The sequence below is a fragment of the Protomyctophum parallelum genome, assembly GCF_964188405.1.
Source record: "Protomyctophum parallelum genome assembly, chromosome: 6".
NCBI lineage: Eukaryota > Metazoa > Chordata > Actinopteri > Myctophiformes > Myctophidae > Protomyctophum > Protomyctophum parallelum.
In genome coordinates, this window is record NC_139701.1 from 7,391,768 (window position 1) to 7,409,177 (window position 17,410).

At 44.0% G+C, this 17,410-nt stretch overlaps 1 protein-coding gene across 1 annotated transcript in view; it reads left to right on the plus strand.

Annotated features, from left to right (window-relative positions):
- Nucleotides 1–17,410, plus strand: part of suco (SUN domain containing ossification factor) — a 59,723-nt gene that overhangs the window by 27,976 nt on the left and 14,337 nt on the right. The window contains exons 3-14 of the mRNA XM_083767854.1: nucleotides 219–341; nucleotides 2,693–3,099; nucleotides 4,237–4,392; nucleotides 4,851–5,037; nucleotides 6,915–7,026; nucleotides 8,380–8,507; nucleotides 9,415–9,482; nucleotides 10,599–10,706; nucleotides 11,274–11,379; nucleotides 13,436–13,456; nucleotides 14,025–14,080; nucleotides 17,312–17,403. Coding sequence (XP_083623980.1) covers nucleotides 219–341; nucleotides 2,693–3,099; nucleotides 4,237–4,392; nucleotides 4,851–5,037; nucleotides 6,915–7,026; nucleotides 8,380–8,507; nucleotides 9,415–9,482; nucleotides 10,599–10,706; nucleotides 11,274–11,379; nucleotides 13,436–13,456; nucleotides 14,025–14,080; nucleotides 17,312–17,403 — 1,564 coding nt within the window. The remainder of the gene's footprint in view (nucleotides 1–218; nucleotides 342–2,692; nucleotides 3,100–4,236; nucleotides 4,393–4,850; nucleotides 5,038–6,914; nucleotides 7,027–8,379; nucleotides 8,508–9,414; nucleotides 9,483–10,598; nucleotides 10,707–11,273; nucleotides 11,380–13,435; nucleotides 13,457–14,024; nucleotides 14,081–17,311; nucleotides 17,404–17,410) is intronic.

Consider the following 17,410-nt stretch of genomic DNA (forward strand, 5'->3'; position numbering starts at 1 on the left):
GTGACTTCTAACCCAACTGGATCGTCTTGCTCCTTTGAACACGTTATTTAAATGTTAAACTAAATGGCCCATTATCTTCGGATTAAAGTCGACCTCGGGGTGTTTATGTAGAAGAAACTCAACCTTTGGTATAATGTAATTGATTTGTTCATCTTGAAAGTATTTGTGGATATATATTGTGCTTATGTCTGACGGTTTGTCAAATTGTTTTCATCCAGGCGGTGGAAGAATGGGCATCACACATAACAGACGATGTTGGACAGGAGAAGCAGGGGGCAGCTGACGTACCTGTATCAGATCAGCTGCCAGCACACCACATACACCAAGACGATAATGAACAGGTAACAGACAGACAGACAGACAGACAGACAGACATCCCTGGGCTGATGAGTGATCTTCACATAACCATCATTATTTATGAATGCCAAACAATAAATCACACCTGTGTGAAGTGAGGTGCACTCTTATCGTCGTACATCATCATGACATAAAATAGACTGGGCCCTATCTTGTGTCACCCTTAACCCCCCACCTGGATACCAACTACCTGAGGACAAGGCCGCTTGGCTCAGCCACCAGTACGTACAGTTACAGTACACCTGCTCCCTTTTCTAACAGTACAAAACACTTAATGATGGGTGTGAGTGAACAACACCACATTAACCCATTTAGGCCTGAATTAAAAAAATGTCTTCTAAATTCTGACCGTTTTCTGAAATACCTCATGTTTCTGTATCAGTGGTGCTCAATATTTCTTGTCAAGGACCCCAAAAATTATATGTAATTGGCCGCCGACCCCCATCTGAAAATATGTTATTCCTGGAACCCCTCAGAAGCAAATATTTGAGTTAAAAATGTTCGCTCTGAAAGAATATATTCAAAGATTTGCGCCACATTTTCAATATATATATATATATATATTTTTTGACCTTGTGTAGCGCTGCCACACAAGTTAAGAAAAGGATTTATTTTATTTATGGCATTTAAAAGGGTATGTCACATATATATATAATGGTCCTTAATTAACGCCATCCCTTAAGGGTAAGGCCCTAAGATGTTTTATTTTGTTATTGTTTAAGGGGTGTTTTGAAAGCCTATGTTATGATTTGAGGGGATTATTTTGATTGACGGGTCCGAGGCCAGCTGACGCACGAAAAAAGAGGCGTTGGTCGCCGGCCCGCGGGAAGTAGAGGGAGAGAGACAGCCAAACAAACAGGGAGTCTACGAGGGACCTGGACACGTTTGTTCTCTAAATATCTCTACTAAAGAAGGCTATAGATATACGTATGAACGATAACGCTCACGGTGGGGAGAGGCGCCAGACGTTCTGCAACCGGTGAGACCGTTCATCTTTTATTTATTTCAACGTCCCGCGAGGATCCGAGGGTTTTCTACTCCCTCTTCGTTTGGAGTATATACATTGGATTACGTTCGCTTCGGGGATGGATTACGTTTATTTTACCATATCTACTTTACTTTGGAGGGAGTTTAACGGACATTGGGTTCATTCATTCATCCATTTCATTCAACTCTGTTTGTATATATTGATTCCTAGTCCAGAACCGTAGATAAAAGGTTGACGTGAGCTTTGCTTCTGACTGCTTTCTGCTGCTTATTTAGGCTATTTCCTTGCTTTCCACTCCACTATCAGTTGTGTCCTAAGAGGAGATCATTCATAACCCGTAATATAAAAAAGAGTAACAGTTACATTTAATTATCAAACCGTTACACTTGTATGACATAATGCTTAAAACATCAAAAGGGGTTCCCGCCCAGAATGGGTTAGACTGTACTCTTGTCACTGACGCAGGTGTGACACCCTGCATCACACCGGTTACTTTATGTATTCAATGTATGAGCCAGATTTAGGACAGTTATTTATATCACACCGGTTACTTTATGTATTCAATGTATGAGCCAGATTTAGGACAGTTATTTGTCACACTGGTTACTTTATGTATTCAATGTATGAGCCAGATTTAGGACAGTTATTTGTCACACTGGTTACTTTATGTATTCAATGTATGAGCCAGATTTAGGACAGTTATTTGTCACACTGGTTACTTCATGTATTTAATGTATAAGCCAGATTTAGGACAGTTTCCCTCGGTTTGTTTTCACCCACATGGCATTTAACGCACGCACGCACGCACCGCCCACTGTGTATTTGCTCAGACACTATGACGTAAAATTCTCCATTCATTGTCAATGGGAATTTAAGGTTTGTGTAGGACCAAGTTTGTGCACACACACCAAAAGCTGTATAATAGGAGAGGCTAGCGACCCTTTATAACAATAAAGAGGACGGCATGCACCGGTCAGAGGGGAGTGTTGGGCGGGAGGAGTAGGATGAAGGCTCTAGTCTACATCCTCCCGATGGGGCTCCTCACTGGCACGTGAGTCAGTAGGATGATGGCAGTGACAACACTGTGTGGGGAGGAATTAATTGGCATAACTAATAAATTGGGGAGAAGGGGGTAAAAAAACAAGCAAAGCATGAGGTCAGTCCGTTGCTCTCCCCAGGTTGGTAGAGGGAGTGTAGTGCCCAGGATTACATTAGATTAGACAATTGACACTGGGTGAAAAAATGGGTTACAAAAAACTTTTGTAAAAACCCTGAAAGAATCATAGCTCAAATAGTTATTTTGATCCGTTATGAATCCATGAATGTGTTTGTGTCATCTCTCATCAGACTGTGAATCCAGTGGAGGCTGTGGTGGTGTTGGAGGAGGAAGTCCAATCTGACCCAGAACCTGAACATGTACCTGCTGCTACTGCTGAGCCAGAGCCCCAGCCACATCTCCACAATGACTCGGACCTCCACGACCACAGCCAAGACCAGACACAGACCCAGGACCAGGCACCTCCAGCCTCCCCTACCACCTCCGCCCCCACCCAGACCCCGGCCCCTGACTCGCCTCCGGCCCAGGATGACCAGGGCTCTACAGAACCCCCGCCCATTCCACCTCCGGCAGAGCTCCCCAGCGAAGAAGCCCCACCTCCCACGCAACCCATCCCCGGCTCGGCCTCGCTCCCAGACCCAGAAGAGCACCAAGACACACCTACCTCACACAGTAGCAGCGGACCGCCCCACACAGGGTAAGCTGCGTTCGTACTACTGACACCAGGGCCCTCTGGTAGGGTCTCTGGGCTGTTGGAAGAGGTTGGCTTTAACTGCAGATAAGAGTCACTTCCACTTTAAATGATTGAGTGATGCTGATCCTCTTATGGTGGTTAAAGCCAACCTCAACCCTCAAGTACGATTCATTTAAGTTTTGATTTTATTTATGTTTAATGATTAGCATTTGTTGAGTTTTTGTTTGTTTTCTTTGAGTTTTTGTTGCTTAACTTTTATTCCCTTTCAGTTGTTTATTTGATTGACTTTTCTGGGGGAACTGTTTATCCGGCAAGTATGCCTGAATGCAAACGGAAGAGTTTGGGTTCGGACTTTCAAGGTGTGTTATCTTGGTCCTCATCTCGGACATTGTGGAGTCTCTGCGCGGTTCTGTGATTTCCCACGCACCGCCCTTATCTTAAGATCTTGTGGACTTTGACCCCCCCACACAAGTAACCAATTGGTGGAATTGGTGACTTATTCGGACACGGGACCCTTCACTGGTTATTTGGTGGAAAGTTGAGATGAGATGCCTCCCAGGTGTACGGAGAACACCAACGTCTACAGTTCAAATGCGTTTTCAACATGGCCGTCGTCTCCAGGACATTTCAGACATTTCAGCTTAAGCCCTGCTCTTCAGCTACCCTACCAGACACCTCTACAACATCCCCTCTCTACCCCCCCCCCTCCACTACTCACTCTCTCTCACTCTCACCCCCTCCCTACCTTTCTTTCCACCCCCCCCCCCCCCCCCCCCAAACTCCCTCTTTTTCCATCTCCTCTTTCCTCGTCATTCATCCCTCACTGTGTGTGTATCCACTGTGACCCCCTCCTGCTCTTTACTTCTGTCTCAATCGGCCTTCCGTGTCGCTCCATTCTCACGCCCTAAATCCTTCCTTGTCCCCCATCTCTCTATCTCTCTATCTCTCTATCTCTCTCTCTCTCTCTCTCTCTCTCTGTCTCTGTCTCTGTCTCTGTCTCTGTCTCTCTCTCTGTCTCTCTCTCTCTCTGTCTCTGTCTCTCTCTGTCTCTGTCTCTGTCTCTCTGTTTATCGCTCCCTTCCATCCTCCTCTCTCGGAGGAGCTGTGGTAAACGGCATCATGTCCTTTCTTTTCCCTCAGTGCAGTGTGGGCCCCTCTAGAGGTTGCCAGTGCTGGAGACCAACCCCCCCCTGTAGACAGCTTTGTCTCTGCTGAGCTCACTGACTCGCAGTGCGGGGTCATTCCCCCAAAACTGGCAACCTGTGAAAACACTCCCTTTGGCAGCCCATTTCCCAGGTGAGTTGTGGAACACGCCCACCCCCGACCCCACCCACTCCCTCTGCCTCTCCCTTCCCCCCCCCCTCCCCCCCCCCCCTCCCCCCCCCCCCCCCCGCCTCCTCCACCCCACAGCAGCCAATCGGAACACAGAGATGGGTAAAACAAGGTAACAACAAAGCCACACCTCCCTCTGCTACGCTCAGCCAATCGTCCGCTGGCCTTGCTCTCCTGTCCTACTGTATAAGCTTTTTTATTTATTATTTATTTAGTTTCAACTTTTTTTTTTTTTACTTTTCTTTTTCGGGCGAGTTGCTCGCTCACAACAAGTACTAACTGATATATTGTCAGGTGAATACAATGAGCTGTCTTTCTTGTGTGTGTGTGTGTGTGTGTGTGTGTGTGTGTTCAAATGGACTGTTTCCTCACCGTTCTCTCCTCTCCATCGGTCCTTCCCCCCCCCCCTCTGCCCTGCGTAGCGTGGATGTGGGAAGCATAGATGGCCCGTCGTCGTCAGAACTGCTCCCCGGTGGCTCTGCTCCTGACGTGGAGGACGTGGACCAGGAGCGGCTCCAGGACCATGGTGGCCTGTCGGACCAGGACCATGGCGGCCTGTCGGACCAGGACCAGGGAGCCAACGCCTCCCACCCACACCAAGAGCAGCAGGTACACTACGGCAGCCTCGCTTTATTTCACATTTACTAATTAACCCCTTCTGACCCGAGAAAAGATTCTACAAATGCCTTCTAAATCCTGACAGTTTTCTGAAAAACCAATGTTTCTATGTCTCAAACATTTTCATGTTTTTCCCCCAAAACCCCAAAAAACATATCTAATCTACTGGGAAAATAAATTGCTGCTAGTGACTGGCCAGAAGGAAGAGTGCAGTTGTGGTTTTGAGTTGAGATGATCGTTGCAGTGTACAGTATGTGTCTAACGAGGGATGCAGAGCTTTGCTTGGATGCTTGCCCAGATGAACCACTTTATGTATGCATGCATGCATGCATGCACGCACACACACACAGTACGTCACACACGCACCCTACCAAAGAACAGTCTCATGAATGTTTAAGCTGCCAAAAACTGACTACTTGCTTTCAATCTTCTGGAATGGACGGTTGGTGTGGAGGACTTCATGTCTGTAAGTGTAGTGCGATTATGAACATTTCATTGTTGGACAACGTGAGTGCTGAAATTAGCGGTATAGTCAGACTGTTTCGGCCTGTAAGTCTGACCGTTTCTGTGTTCACATTAGCAGCTTTCTGTGTTGATGGCATTGCAGGCTCATAGTAGTTCATCCTGGGCTCTAGCTGTGTTGCTTATATAATCCAACCTAACATTACTCACAGGCCAACACACCTCAATGCTGCAGAGGCCATTAGACTAGCTGCTAGCTTAGCCGTGTGCTATGAATGGCATTTGTCTCTAGAATTACTGCAGTTTCAATACAAGGTTTTAGAACCAAATATCCACCTAGTGCAAAACTCTAAAGACCATTTAATAACGGCTGCAATTGATGGCTTGTATCTTTTATGTCACAAACTGCATCCCTTTTAATACCATCTCAGTATGCAGAGCAGATTGTGTCGAACTCGCTTATACGGTATGTTTTTCCAGTCCAGTCATCTATTCACTCACAACCCTACCATATAGTGTGTTGTCATGACTCATGTCATGCGTGAGGAGTTAGAATTTACCTCCGACTCAGTGCAGCTAGAAATAGTAACATATTAGTCATATTAGATTATCTGTCGACTCAGTGCAGCTAGAAATAGAAGTAACATATTAGTCATATTAGATTATCTGTCCTCACTTTGTAGCTCCAACATCAAGAGATAAACCTATTAGGAGGCTGATTCTATCATTTATAGTGATGGCTTTTAAGGCTAATATGGTATCTTCTTCGCATTCGGGTTCTTGGAAACGCCCCCCAGCCACTGCGTTAGTTTTACTGAGGTTAGGTTTAGGTATGCTTTACTGAGGTTAGGTTTAGGTATAGTTTTACTGAGGTTAGGGTTAGGGTTAGGTTTAGGTATAGTTTTACTGAGGTTAGGGTTAGGTTTAGGTATAGTTTTACTGAGGTTAAGGTTAGGGTTAGGTTTAGGTGTAGGCTGTCAATCACAGCGACTGGCCAGTCACAGTGCACCATTTACTCAAATGCGAAGAAGGAACCATATCAGCGCTTTTAAGTCTAACTATGACGAAAAATGTTCGTCGACTACCTTTTTTCACTGATGAAAACTGAATATAAACTAAATAAAAACGAAGCTATGATGACTAACGAATTTAGTTAACAAATATAAACTAGAGTAAAATGTTAGGGAGAGACTAGTGGAGAAGAGATCCAGTAGAAGACCAGTCATTTTATGGTCGCACTCAGGTGTTGCGCTCAGAAAATTGCAGATCTACAAGCGGTGCTATTTTCAGCATGCAACCAAATGTAAAATCAGCCATTACGACGAAATACACTTCTGTCCACAAAATAAACTGTAGATTTAATCGACTAAAATCTTATAATGTGTGTGTGTGTGTGTGTGTTGCAGGCAGTGGATGCCAGCGTGGGAACGGAAGCAGACCCCTCAGTGCCCGCTAAAGAAGACATCCCCACTTTTGACGAGTGGAAGAAGCAAGTGTTGGAGGTGGAGAAGGAAAAGAGTAAGGGTACACTGCACACACTTTGATACTGTACACGCTCACACACACGCACACACACACTGATTGGTCAACTCTTTCTCTTAATGTTTCTGCATCGGTGGTGTGTGTGTGTGTGGTCAGTGGAGCATGTGTTGGTGTGTGAGTTTTGTAACCTGGTGACTATTGTTCATTTTGCACTGCCTCTAATGGCTCCTGATCAAAGGGTTTTAGAGACACAAACACTTGTGAACACTCAAACGGTTACCTAACATACCACTTTGCTTAATGTTATTCATAGATACACACTTTCTCTTACTTTCATGGACACACTGTTACGGACACGTATATGCCTGGGCACACACGCACGCACCAGGATGTATGCTTTGACGATGCATTCATTTTGTGAACCATAAACCTTCTTTTAAAAGAGAAAACTGTACTTTTGCTCATATGCATTTTTTTTTTTTTTTTTTTAAGATATTTTTTTGCGGCTTACGCCTTTTATTGATTTTTGAAGGGACAGACAGTAGGCTGACAGGAAACGGGAGAGAGATGGGGGGATGACATGCAGTAAAGGCCGTGTCGGGTCCGGGAGTCGAACCCGCGGCACACTGCGACTGGATTACCAGTCCGGTGCCCAGACCGTTACGCTATGGCCTGGGCCTCATATGCATTTCTATATCACCTTTTATCCAACGTGCTTTACAATTTGCATTACATCCTCTCTCTCTCACTCACACACACACACACACACTCACACTCACACTGACGGCAGAGGCAACCATGCAAGGTACGGTATCGCCATCATGGGGAGCTGTTATGGGTTCAGTGTCTTGAAGGAAACTTCGTCACAGCCACCATCTTTTTCATTTGCACACAAAGTGATGTTAGCACACTGTACGTTTACATATGTGTGCTGTGCACATTGGCAGAAAAATACCCTTTTTGTCACATGGCATCCCAGACGACCAGGTTTTTAAAAGTGTGTGTGTGTGTGTGTGTGTGTGTGTGTGTGTGTGTGTGTGTGTGTGTGTGTGTGTGTGTGTGTGTGTGTGTGTGTGTGTGTGTGTGGTTTCATTCTAAAGAACATCTTATCAGTGCTGTGACATGAAGGGTACAGCAAGTACATTTGCAAACATTACCTTGACATTCCCATAGATGACCTACATTCTGTGCATAACTGAGTACACATGGCAACATACATGCACGCCACTGCCTGGAGGGGACAGTAGAGGCGATGCCATCAGTGATAAAGCCCTGTATGTATTATTCACCCTAAAGGAAGGTGATGACATGTCTTTTACATAACCTAGTTCATAAACCTCCTGCCCACAGACACAGCTCTAACGCCACCCGTTTGTTGTGTTAATTTAGGCCAGTCTCTCCATACGTCAACCAACGGCAGCCCCCACCCCGTGAAGAAAGTCCAGAAAAGCTTCAAGAATAACTACGCCTCCGTGGAGTGTGGCGCAAAGATACTCTCGGCCAACAATGAAGCCAAGGTACGACAATACACAAGTCTACTTTTTTTTTTTCTGTTGCCGTGAGGACATCTTAATGTTTAACCCATTCTGACCTGAGATCAGATTCATACGAGGTTTCCACTGGACACACACTGGTCTGATTAACCCATTCTGACCTGAGATCAGATTCTAAAAATGTCAGTCGTTCTTCGATTTTTCAAAAAATAGCAGACCTACAAGCTCGTATCGCGCCACTCGGTGGCGCGATATGAGCTTGTATATCTGCTATTTTTAAATAGCTAAAGCATAACATGATGCTGACACCAAAATGGGTGCCCGGTCAGAATGGGTAAACTGGCAAAACAAACCGGAATTCTATAACCTCTTAAGCCCTGCATATGTCTTTACGATGAATTAGCAAAAATAGATGATCTATGTTTTGAGCTTGTAGATCTGCTAGAATCCTGAAAAAGTGGGGTTTAGTCGAAGTGGACGTCTAAATGGGTTAAAAATGGACACCAGCACTCATTTACTACTTTTAGGATCTCTTATAGACTGTGTTAATTTTGTTGATAGACTAAACAATTTCAGTGATGTGCGACAGTGTATTTAAAACATGATGGTGACGGTTTGCCCCGTGTGATGAAAATCATGTCACGCTAAACAATGCAGGCGACTGTTATCCAGATAGATCCTTATTGATCCCGCAAGGGGAATTCAGTTGTCATGGCAGCCTCACAGTATTCTAAGTATTATGTAACCAGGTTTGTAGAACCAAAATTAGCTGTCAAGTCAAAGTCAAGCGACTAAATTCCAGGTATTGTTATGTAACACTCACATACTGTACGTCATAAACCCCTGAAGGTGGTGTGCCAAATATAATTTATGCCACCCACCCATACTGAACACCTTTATACATACTGTGTCAATCCTCTTGTCTCTTCAGAGTACCTCGGCTATTCTAATGGAGAACATGGATCTTTATATGCTGAATCCCTGCAGCAACAAAATTTGGTGAGTCACACGTATACGAGCACATGTACCAGCACCCTGTCACACGTAGAGCACATGTACCAGCACCCTCCTTCCCTCCCTCCCACACGCCTCTCTCTCTGACGCAAACATCACTCTCTCTAGGGGACTTTTGACAGGACGAGTCTATCAGGGTTCTTCTTCACAGGAGCCGGAAAGCCTTGAGGGCAGTTATATTTGCATGTTATCTTTTTTAAACCGCCAGGAATGTGGTTGGATTTCAAGTAGGGATGTGTAAATGTGTCCAAAATGAAAATCGATTTGTATAATTCAATATTAACGATTAATCGATTAATCGTTTTTTTGGGGGGGGGGGGGTACTTTTTTTTTTTTTTTTTTTTTTTAATGAACCCTACAAATAAAAGAAATCTTCCCCCCAAGGGGTACCTAAGTCAAAAAAGTTTGGGAACCCCTGATGTAGTTGATTAACAATAATTGTAACTCTTGAGAGTTAATAAGGGTCCATTTGGTTACTAACTCCATCTTTTAAATGAGGACCACTGGTGGTCCCTGGACCACTGTTGATCCAATTGATCACCATAGCAACCCCAGCCTAGGCCTGATTAGGTAAATTCCCAACACCTGCTAAATCCTCCAAACCTGTATCTTGATTGGAATCAATCTCCACTCACTCCTCTCAGTCATGCAGCTACACAGACACATCCCAGGCACACTTTGGTAGGCCTATAGCCCTGTCCTGTTTGGATGACAATATTGCCTTTCCAACAGATTTTCATTAAAAAAAAAAACAGAAAAAAAAGAAAAAAAAAAAAAACGATTATCGATTATTAATTTTCATAATCGATTTCGGGTCCTATCAACGATAATCGATTAATCGGACCCATCCCTAATTTCAAGTGAAAGGGTTTTCTTTCTCACTTTCTTTCTCAACGTTTTTGGCTGGGGACCCCCGGAAATGCTTTGACCATGTCTTTTTTTTTTTTTTTTTTTATCGTCTGGATTTCAAAATAATCCCCCAAAATAATTCCGGGACCCCCCGAGGCCGAGGCGTCACGACCCACAGGTTGAGAACCCCTGCATTAGCACGTAGGTTTTCAGGATGCACTCATTGAAGTGTCTGTCTGTGTGTCTCTCCAGGTTTGTCATAGAGCTCTGTGAGCCTATTCAAGTGAAGCAGCTGGACATTGCTAACTTTGAGCTCTTCTCATCCACACCCAAAGACTTCCTGGTGTCAATCAGTGACAGGTATACTGACATGCAACACACACGCACACACCAACCAGAGCATGTGAGCGGAGTGGATTGGGGGGAAAAGCCGTTCCTCGCTCCAGAGGGCTGTTGTCTCGCTAGCTCATTCGCACATGTTGATTCTCCGCCGCTCACCTTCCCTCACCACATTTGCAGTGATTAATTTTACTTAGATTTACTGGTATTAATAGTAGGAAACATGTTTGTATAGGAAATTAAATTACTCGTTTTTTTTAGCTTTAGTCTTTGTAAATCTTCTCAAGGAATGCCGTGAATTATAGGAGCTGAACTGAAAAGTTTGAGGCATTCTTGTTGCGTGCAGATCTATGCATGTGCCTGCCCTGCGTGTTATCCTTCCCTCAAAATAGGGAGCAACACTGTGGTGTCGGGTGAAGTGACCCGTGCACCCCTGGACATAACACACAAATATAACACACACACACACACACACACACAATACTGCACACTTGAAGACGTTAGTTTCAACCGGGTATACCTCAACCAGCCTCTCACTTCTCCTCTAATCCCCACACCATTGTTCCACCGTCCTTCTCCTCTCCACAGATATCCAACCAACAAGTGGGTGAAGCTGGGTACATTCCACGGCCGCGACGAGCGCACCGTCCAGAGCTTCCCATTGGACGAACAGCTCTATGCCAAATATGTGAAGGTAGCGCCTTGTTCTTCTGTGTAACCGATCACTACGTACATTCATGTATGCTGTTATAGTTCATTGGTAGGAGGGCTCTTCTGAAAAGTCATACATTGTTTTTACAGTCGACGACACGTGGCAGAATGCTTCTCAGTATAGTATAGTATTTACTCTCAAATCACCTACATTCTAACTGGCTAAATGAGTACGTTCAAGAATAAAAAGTAATGACCGTGTGTGAGTGCGGTATGGGTAACGGCGGTGAGTATTCAGCCTGCTATTGACCATTATCGGTGCACCCCTAGTTGGTAACTGTATGAGGCCTACTACACATCACGTGCATTCTAGTCCTCTGACACATTCTCACACCCACACATACTCTAGTCTCTACATTACATGGCTCAGGGGACCCGCTCGTGACTTCATGGTAACTTATCCATGTATAATATCCCTTTGCCTGGACACAGAAACGTGTTTGTTTTTGTAAGGCTGTGTCTCTGACAGAGCTGTGTTTTGTAAGCATTAAGGACGGACAAGCCATGCTGACCATTTGTGGATCTTCGCCCTTGAAGTGTTCCTACGAACAAATTAGGATACTAATTGCATTCAACTGTCCCCGCCTTCTCTCATTCGTCCCTTCGCTGTTGCTTCGGCTGCTCGCTGTGTGTTTAAAGTGTAATGTTAATAATCCCGTAGATCAGTAATTGTGTTAGATGTGTATGTGGCCGTTGATTTGATTTGGACCAAGTGTGATCTGTTACAACATGAAAAGAACCTGATTACATAAACTGTTGTCTCCTTTTAAGTCGCCTCTAAAGAACTGAACCTACGCCAACCTGTTATGTCTTGTCGTGTCTGTCCTCGACTTGTTCGTCTGTCCCTGCCCGTCCGTGTTTGTGTCTGTGTTTCTGTCTTTTGTGCTCCTCTTTCAAACTTGACCAAACTGCACCAGATTGGCCATTTGCAATTTGTCTCATCCCTGATTATGATTTCCACCTCATAACAAAGATGTGGCAAAATCTGTTGTAGATTGACTGCGCATACACATAATTGTTAGCTCTTTTGCTTTGGCCCTTGAAACCAATAAATTAGTTGCAGTCATTTTTCAGATAAAAATGATATCGGAATGATATCAGTCCTCTTCTGCCAAGCGGAGAAACTTGGTCCAAATTTTCCTCCCCTCCTTTTTTGTTTACTTGAGGTAAAACATTGCCCCATCGGCTGATGTAGGTCGTAGCCTATTTTCATAGCATAATTTATAGCTGGCCTTGATTCAACTCTCACAGTCTGATAAGGTCATCAGATCCTGTCATGATCATATCGTAAAATGGCCTAAAGTAAACCATGCAGTGTTCAACCTTAACTGCACTTTAACTGATGCTAGTATCTTGCCTGTACAGTCTTAAATGTGGGGTAAGTGATATTTTGTGGTTAAAGCAAAACGTTTTTATTTTATTTGTTAAAAGTTTAAAGCTCTGTATTATGCTAGTAATCATGGCTAGAGTGTTTGTTCAGTAACTGGATCCCTGTCTGTCCAGATTTTTAACAGAACATACATGTTCAGGTAGGTGACAACATTTCTGCCAATCAGGAGGAGAGATTGCAGATTTCCCATTTATCAGCTTCATTTTTTTGTGTTCCAGATTTGTCTGCAAATGTTTTGGTGTCATCACTTCTAATTTCACTTGTTTAATGTGTATCCTGTTTGAGGTCTCTATCCTGATCGGATTAAATGTACTGGAAATCCCCACCCGAATATGCATTTTCTGTTTTATAAACGAGGTGGGGACTGGACATGGACATGGAGACCCCTGTTGCTGAACTCTATAGCAATGAGTACTGTCATAATATAGAGCTATTTTACACTTATTTTAATCAAAGAAAATCATTTACCCTACTTTTCTTTTTTTATTAGTACGAACTGAGTCAACAGTGTGTTATGAGTAAAAAAGACATTTGACAAATTGTGAGCACATACTTTACTTGCTTGTGGCATGAATCAACCTTTTACTGATTCTCTCTCTCTCTTTCCCCCCTCTCTGTTTCTCCCTGCCTTGTCCTCTTCTCACATCAGATGTTCATCAAGTACATCAAGGTAGCGCCCTTCTCTCTATGAATATGATGTGTAATGAAGCGCACCTTAATGGGCATAATATGCATCGATGATTGAGCTTTGGGTGGCACAGCACAGCACACATAGTGTAATGCATGTGGAAGATGAATCCATTATAACACTGTTTCCCAAACAAGTGGGTCGGGAGTCGACCACATTTCCTACATTTAGTTTTTTAATTATAATAAAATTTAAAAATGTTCACAAATTAAAAACAAATAAAAAAAAGATGAATTCGATAGAAAAAAGTACTTTTAAAATAGCCGATTGTACAAGCTCACACGTCGCTTGTAGATCGGCCATTTTCTCTAGCTTTTGGGTCTCGAGCTAAAAGGTTTGGGAACCATTGCATTATTTATAACACACACACACACACACACAGACATAGATTGTCGACGCTTGGCAATGTTCACGATTACGTAACCCATGTTTGATGGACTGTTTTTGGAGTGGGTGTATAATGGTAATAATTCTTATTGAGACTGGTGTCTTGTACGACTGGGGATCATGCCTGTTTGATCTTAACTGGTTGCTGTTGTCCCTCTCACAGGTTGAGCTTCTCTCTCACTTCGGGTCGGAACACTTCTGTCCCCTCAGTCTCATCAGGTAAGACCAGCCAAAAGGAACCATTTGTATTTGTACACCTTTTTGGCTAAATCCTGTCATTTATAAGAAGCGTCATAGGATCTAGCTAGCCTTGGCTTGGACTAGCCTTGGTCTGACCTTTGTGCTGCATTTTATATCTTCTGACCATGACGTGTCTGGCAAATTGTCCAAGTAGATTCTTCTACAGGCATCTTTCTTTCAAGGTAGGTTGGCAGTTATTCTGGTGGCTAAATATAGAGAGCATACCAGGAACTGAAGCACTCCAAACAACACGCTGCTTTATTAGACTAAAATCTCTGTCACACAAACACATTTCACCGTGGAGTCATTTGACTGTGATTTCACACTGGCTTAAAGGAGCGGTTCACCCCCAAAACATGAGATAGAAGTACTGCCGTAGCAGACAACCCGCAGCACTCCAGGTTCAAACAAAATCCTTATAGGTGCAAGGCTCGAAGATATAAGTTGAGATGAAGAAAATACCAGCACTCATATGTCATTTTTTCATGATTTTATTTACCTCTGAGACTGAAAACGTACGCGTTTCGGCCTGTTTGGCCTTCCTCAGCGTTTGGAGATTTGTTTGTTTTTGTGGCATTCCTAAGCCAATAATTTGATGACCGGCAGAAAGATGCTAGCATCTCCGGTAGGAGACACCGCAACACAAGGTCATCACAATGCTAGCGTCTCCGGTAGGAGACACCGCAACACAAGGTCATCACAATGCTAGCGTCTCCGGTAGGAGACACCGCAACGCAAGGTCATCACAATGCTAGCGTCTCCGGTAGGAGACACCGCAACGCAAGGTCATCACAATGCTAGCGTCTCCGGTAGGAGACACCGCAACGCAAGGTCATCACAATGCTAGTGTCTCCGGTAGGAGACACCGCAGCGCAAGGTCATCACATTATTGGCTCAGGAAGGCCACAAAAACAGATACATCTCCATGAGTCCAAGGCTTCATGGGGTGTGTGATTGATAGAAAATAAGTCATGTTTTGGGTGAACTACTCCTTAAGGAGCCACTTATGCAGAATCCACTTTTAATTAAATGAATACTTACTTTGTTATGCGTACTTTGTCCAAAATCATAGTTCATACTGTACCGTAGTGTTCAGTAATTCTTGGAAATGTGTGTGTGTCTATCTCTCTCTCGGGGGGAGGAGTCATTTGGAGCCTATAGGATTTCCAGGAAACCTTTGTTCACTCTGGAACTGAGCCATGCTTTACTTGGCTGGCTGGGGAATTCTCTGCTCTCGTTCCCTTCAAGTGAAATGTCAAAACGAAAAAACAGAAAGACACCTTCCTTTTACTCTCGGATCTCTAGTGTTCACTCTCTCTATCTGTTCATGCTTTTATATTCTGCCTGTCTCTCTGTGCATCTCTGTCTGTCTGTAAGCAACGATTTGCATCAGCATGATTCTTGCAATATGCGTCTGTCCAACTCCATCTAAGAGTTGTGGTGGCCTGGAGTAGAGTTATCTAACCACTGCTACAGACCAGTATATGTCTCTGATCATGATATCAGGTTACATGATTGTACGTGCATTTCGACACACAGTCCCTCCTATTCATCCCCTGCAGCTCCGTGCGGTAATTCCTCTGCCTGGTTTTGGGCTGGAGCGAAGCCAGGGTTGACTGGAATGCTCCTCATATGGAAAGCATACGCGCACGCAGAGCATTTAGGGTTTCTAGGTCAACACAAAGACAAAAAAGGCCCGTCTAAAACTGGTGCCGCCGTTGCAACACAGGGCTCCGTGCTAACTTGCAGATTAGACTCTTGTTTGTGTTCAAGTTTTGAGCACAATAGACTTACTTAATGGATAATGCATTTTGTTTAGTGGTACCTAGAGTATGTAAATCATACGTGAAGTGAAGAGATTATTTTTATTTATTTATTTTATGGTTTTTTGTGGAGGAACAGACAGTAGGCTGACAGGAAATGGGGAGAGAGATGGGGGGGGGGGGGGGGGGGGTGACATTCAGTAAAGGCTGTCTTGATTGGGAGTCGAACCTGCGGCACACTGCCAGACTGGATTACCAGCCAAGGTGCCTGGACCGTTGCTTTCAGTGGAGGCCATTTGTTTTTATGGCGTGGCTCTGTAGGCTAGTTGTGTGTGTGTGTGTGTGTGTGTGTGTGTGTGTGTGTGTGTGTGTGTGTGTGTGTGTGTGTGGCTGGGATGGTACTGATATACTGTGTTGAATAATTATTTTAATTTGAGACTCATTTAGTTAATAAATAAAACCGTATACTGTAAATGAGGGTAACAAAACAAAGTTATCCTAAAATAGATTAACTTGACAAACAATGACAGCCAGGCGTATCTGCCTCTGTGACTAAGGAGGTGGGCATAGGTTAAGGAAGCCGTAAAACCCTCAAAGGGAGGTCGTAGTTCAGAATGTGGATGTGCATCTCAAGTACTACGGTTCCTTTCACGTTAGATAAGAGCTGCCGAAGAACTCCCACATGAAGAGGCATGTGGAATGGAGAGCCTTGAGCTTCTATCTCAGTGGGCCGGGTCCTATTTACCTTAGATAGCGATTAGAGAACACGGTGTATTCGTCCCATTACCATGTCCTCTGCTGCAAAGTAAAACCACAGTGTTAATATACAAAGCTGCCGTCAATAACGTCCATGTCCTATTGTGCTACCCGGGAATCAAACCCAGGTCTCCTGCGTGAGAGTCTCCATTTCTACATACCTTTACAATACGTCAGGGAGCCATTGCATTATGAGCCTCAGGGTGTACTAGTTCTTGACAGTGACACCAGGGTTGGCATTTCTCAATGAAGGAAGAGAAGGCAGACCACCTCCAACCAACTGCAGATGTACTAGTTTTTTTGTATTAATATACAATACATACAATACAGATTGTAATTTCTTCGTTGTCAGTTGTCAGTAAAATACTATATACTTTGCAAATGCTCACCTATTTTCAGTGAATGTCAGCTTATTTTGGGAATCAGGGATGAGTTAATTTGGTTAAAATAAAATGTTATTCATTAAAATAAGTTCCTGATTGAAGCTTTATCTCCAAGATTGTGAGTTAAGTGAACACTTAAAGGATTTTACTGTGTACTGTGTAAAGGGAGTACTAAGGTTGTGTGTCTGTGTGCACAGCCGGCCTTTTCAATATGGATTCTTCTGTAGACTATGGAGCCTGGATGTTTTTTCACCATGTCGTAGTTGCATGACGAGGTAACGGTGAATGCATGTTTCTAATCTGTGCAGGGTGTTTGGCACCAGTATGGTGGAGGAGTACGACGAGATAGCAGACTCCCAGTACCCCTCGGAGAGACTGGAGTACCTGGATGAAGACTTTGGTAAGAC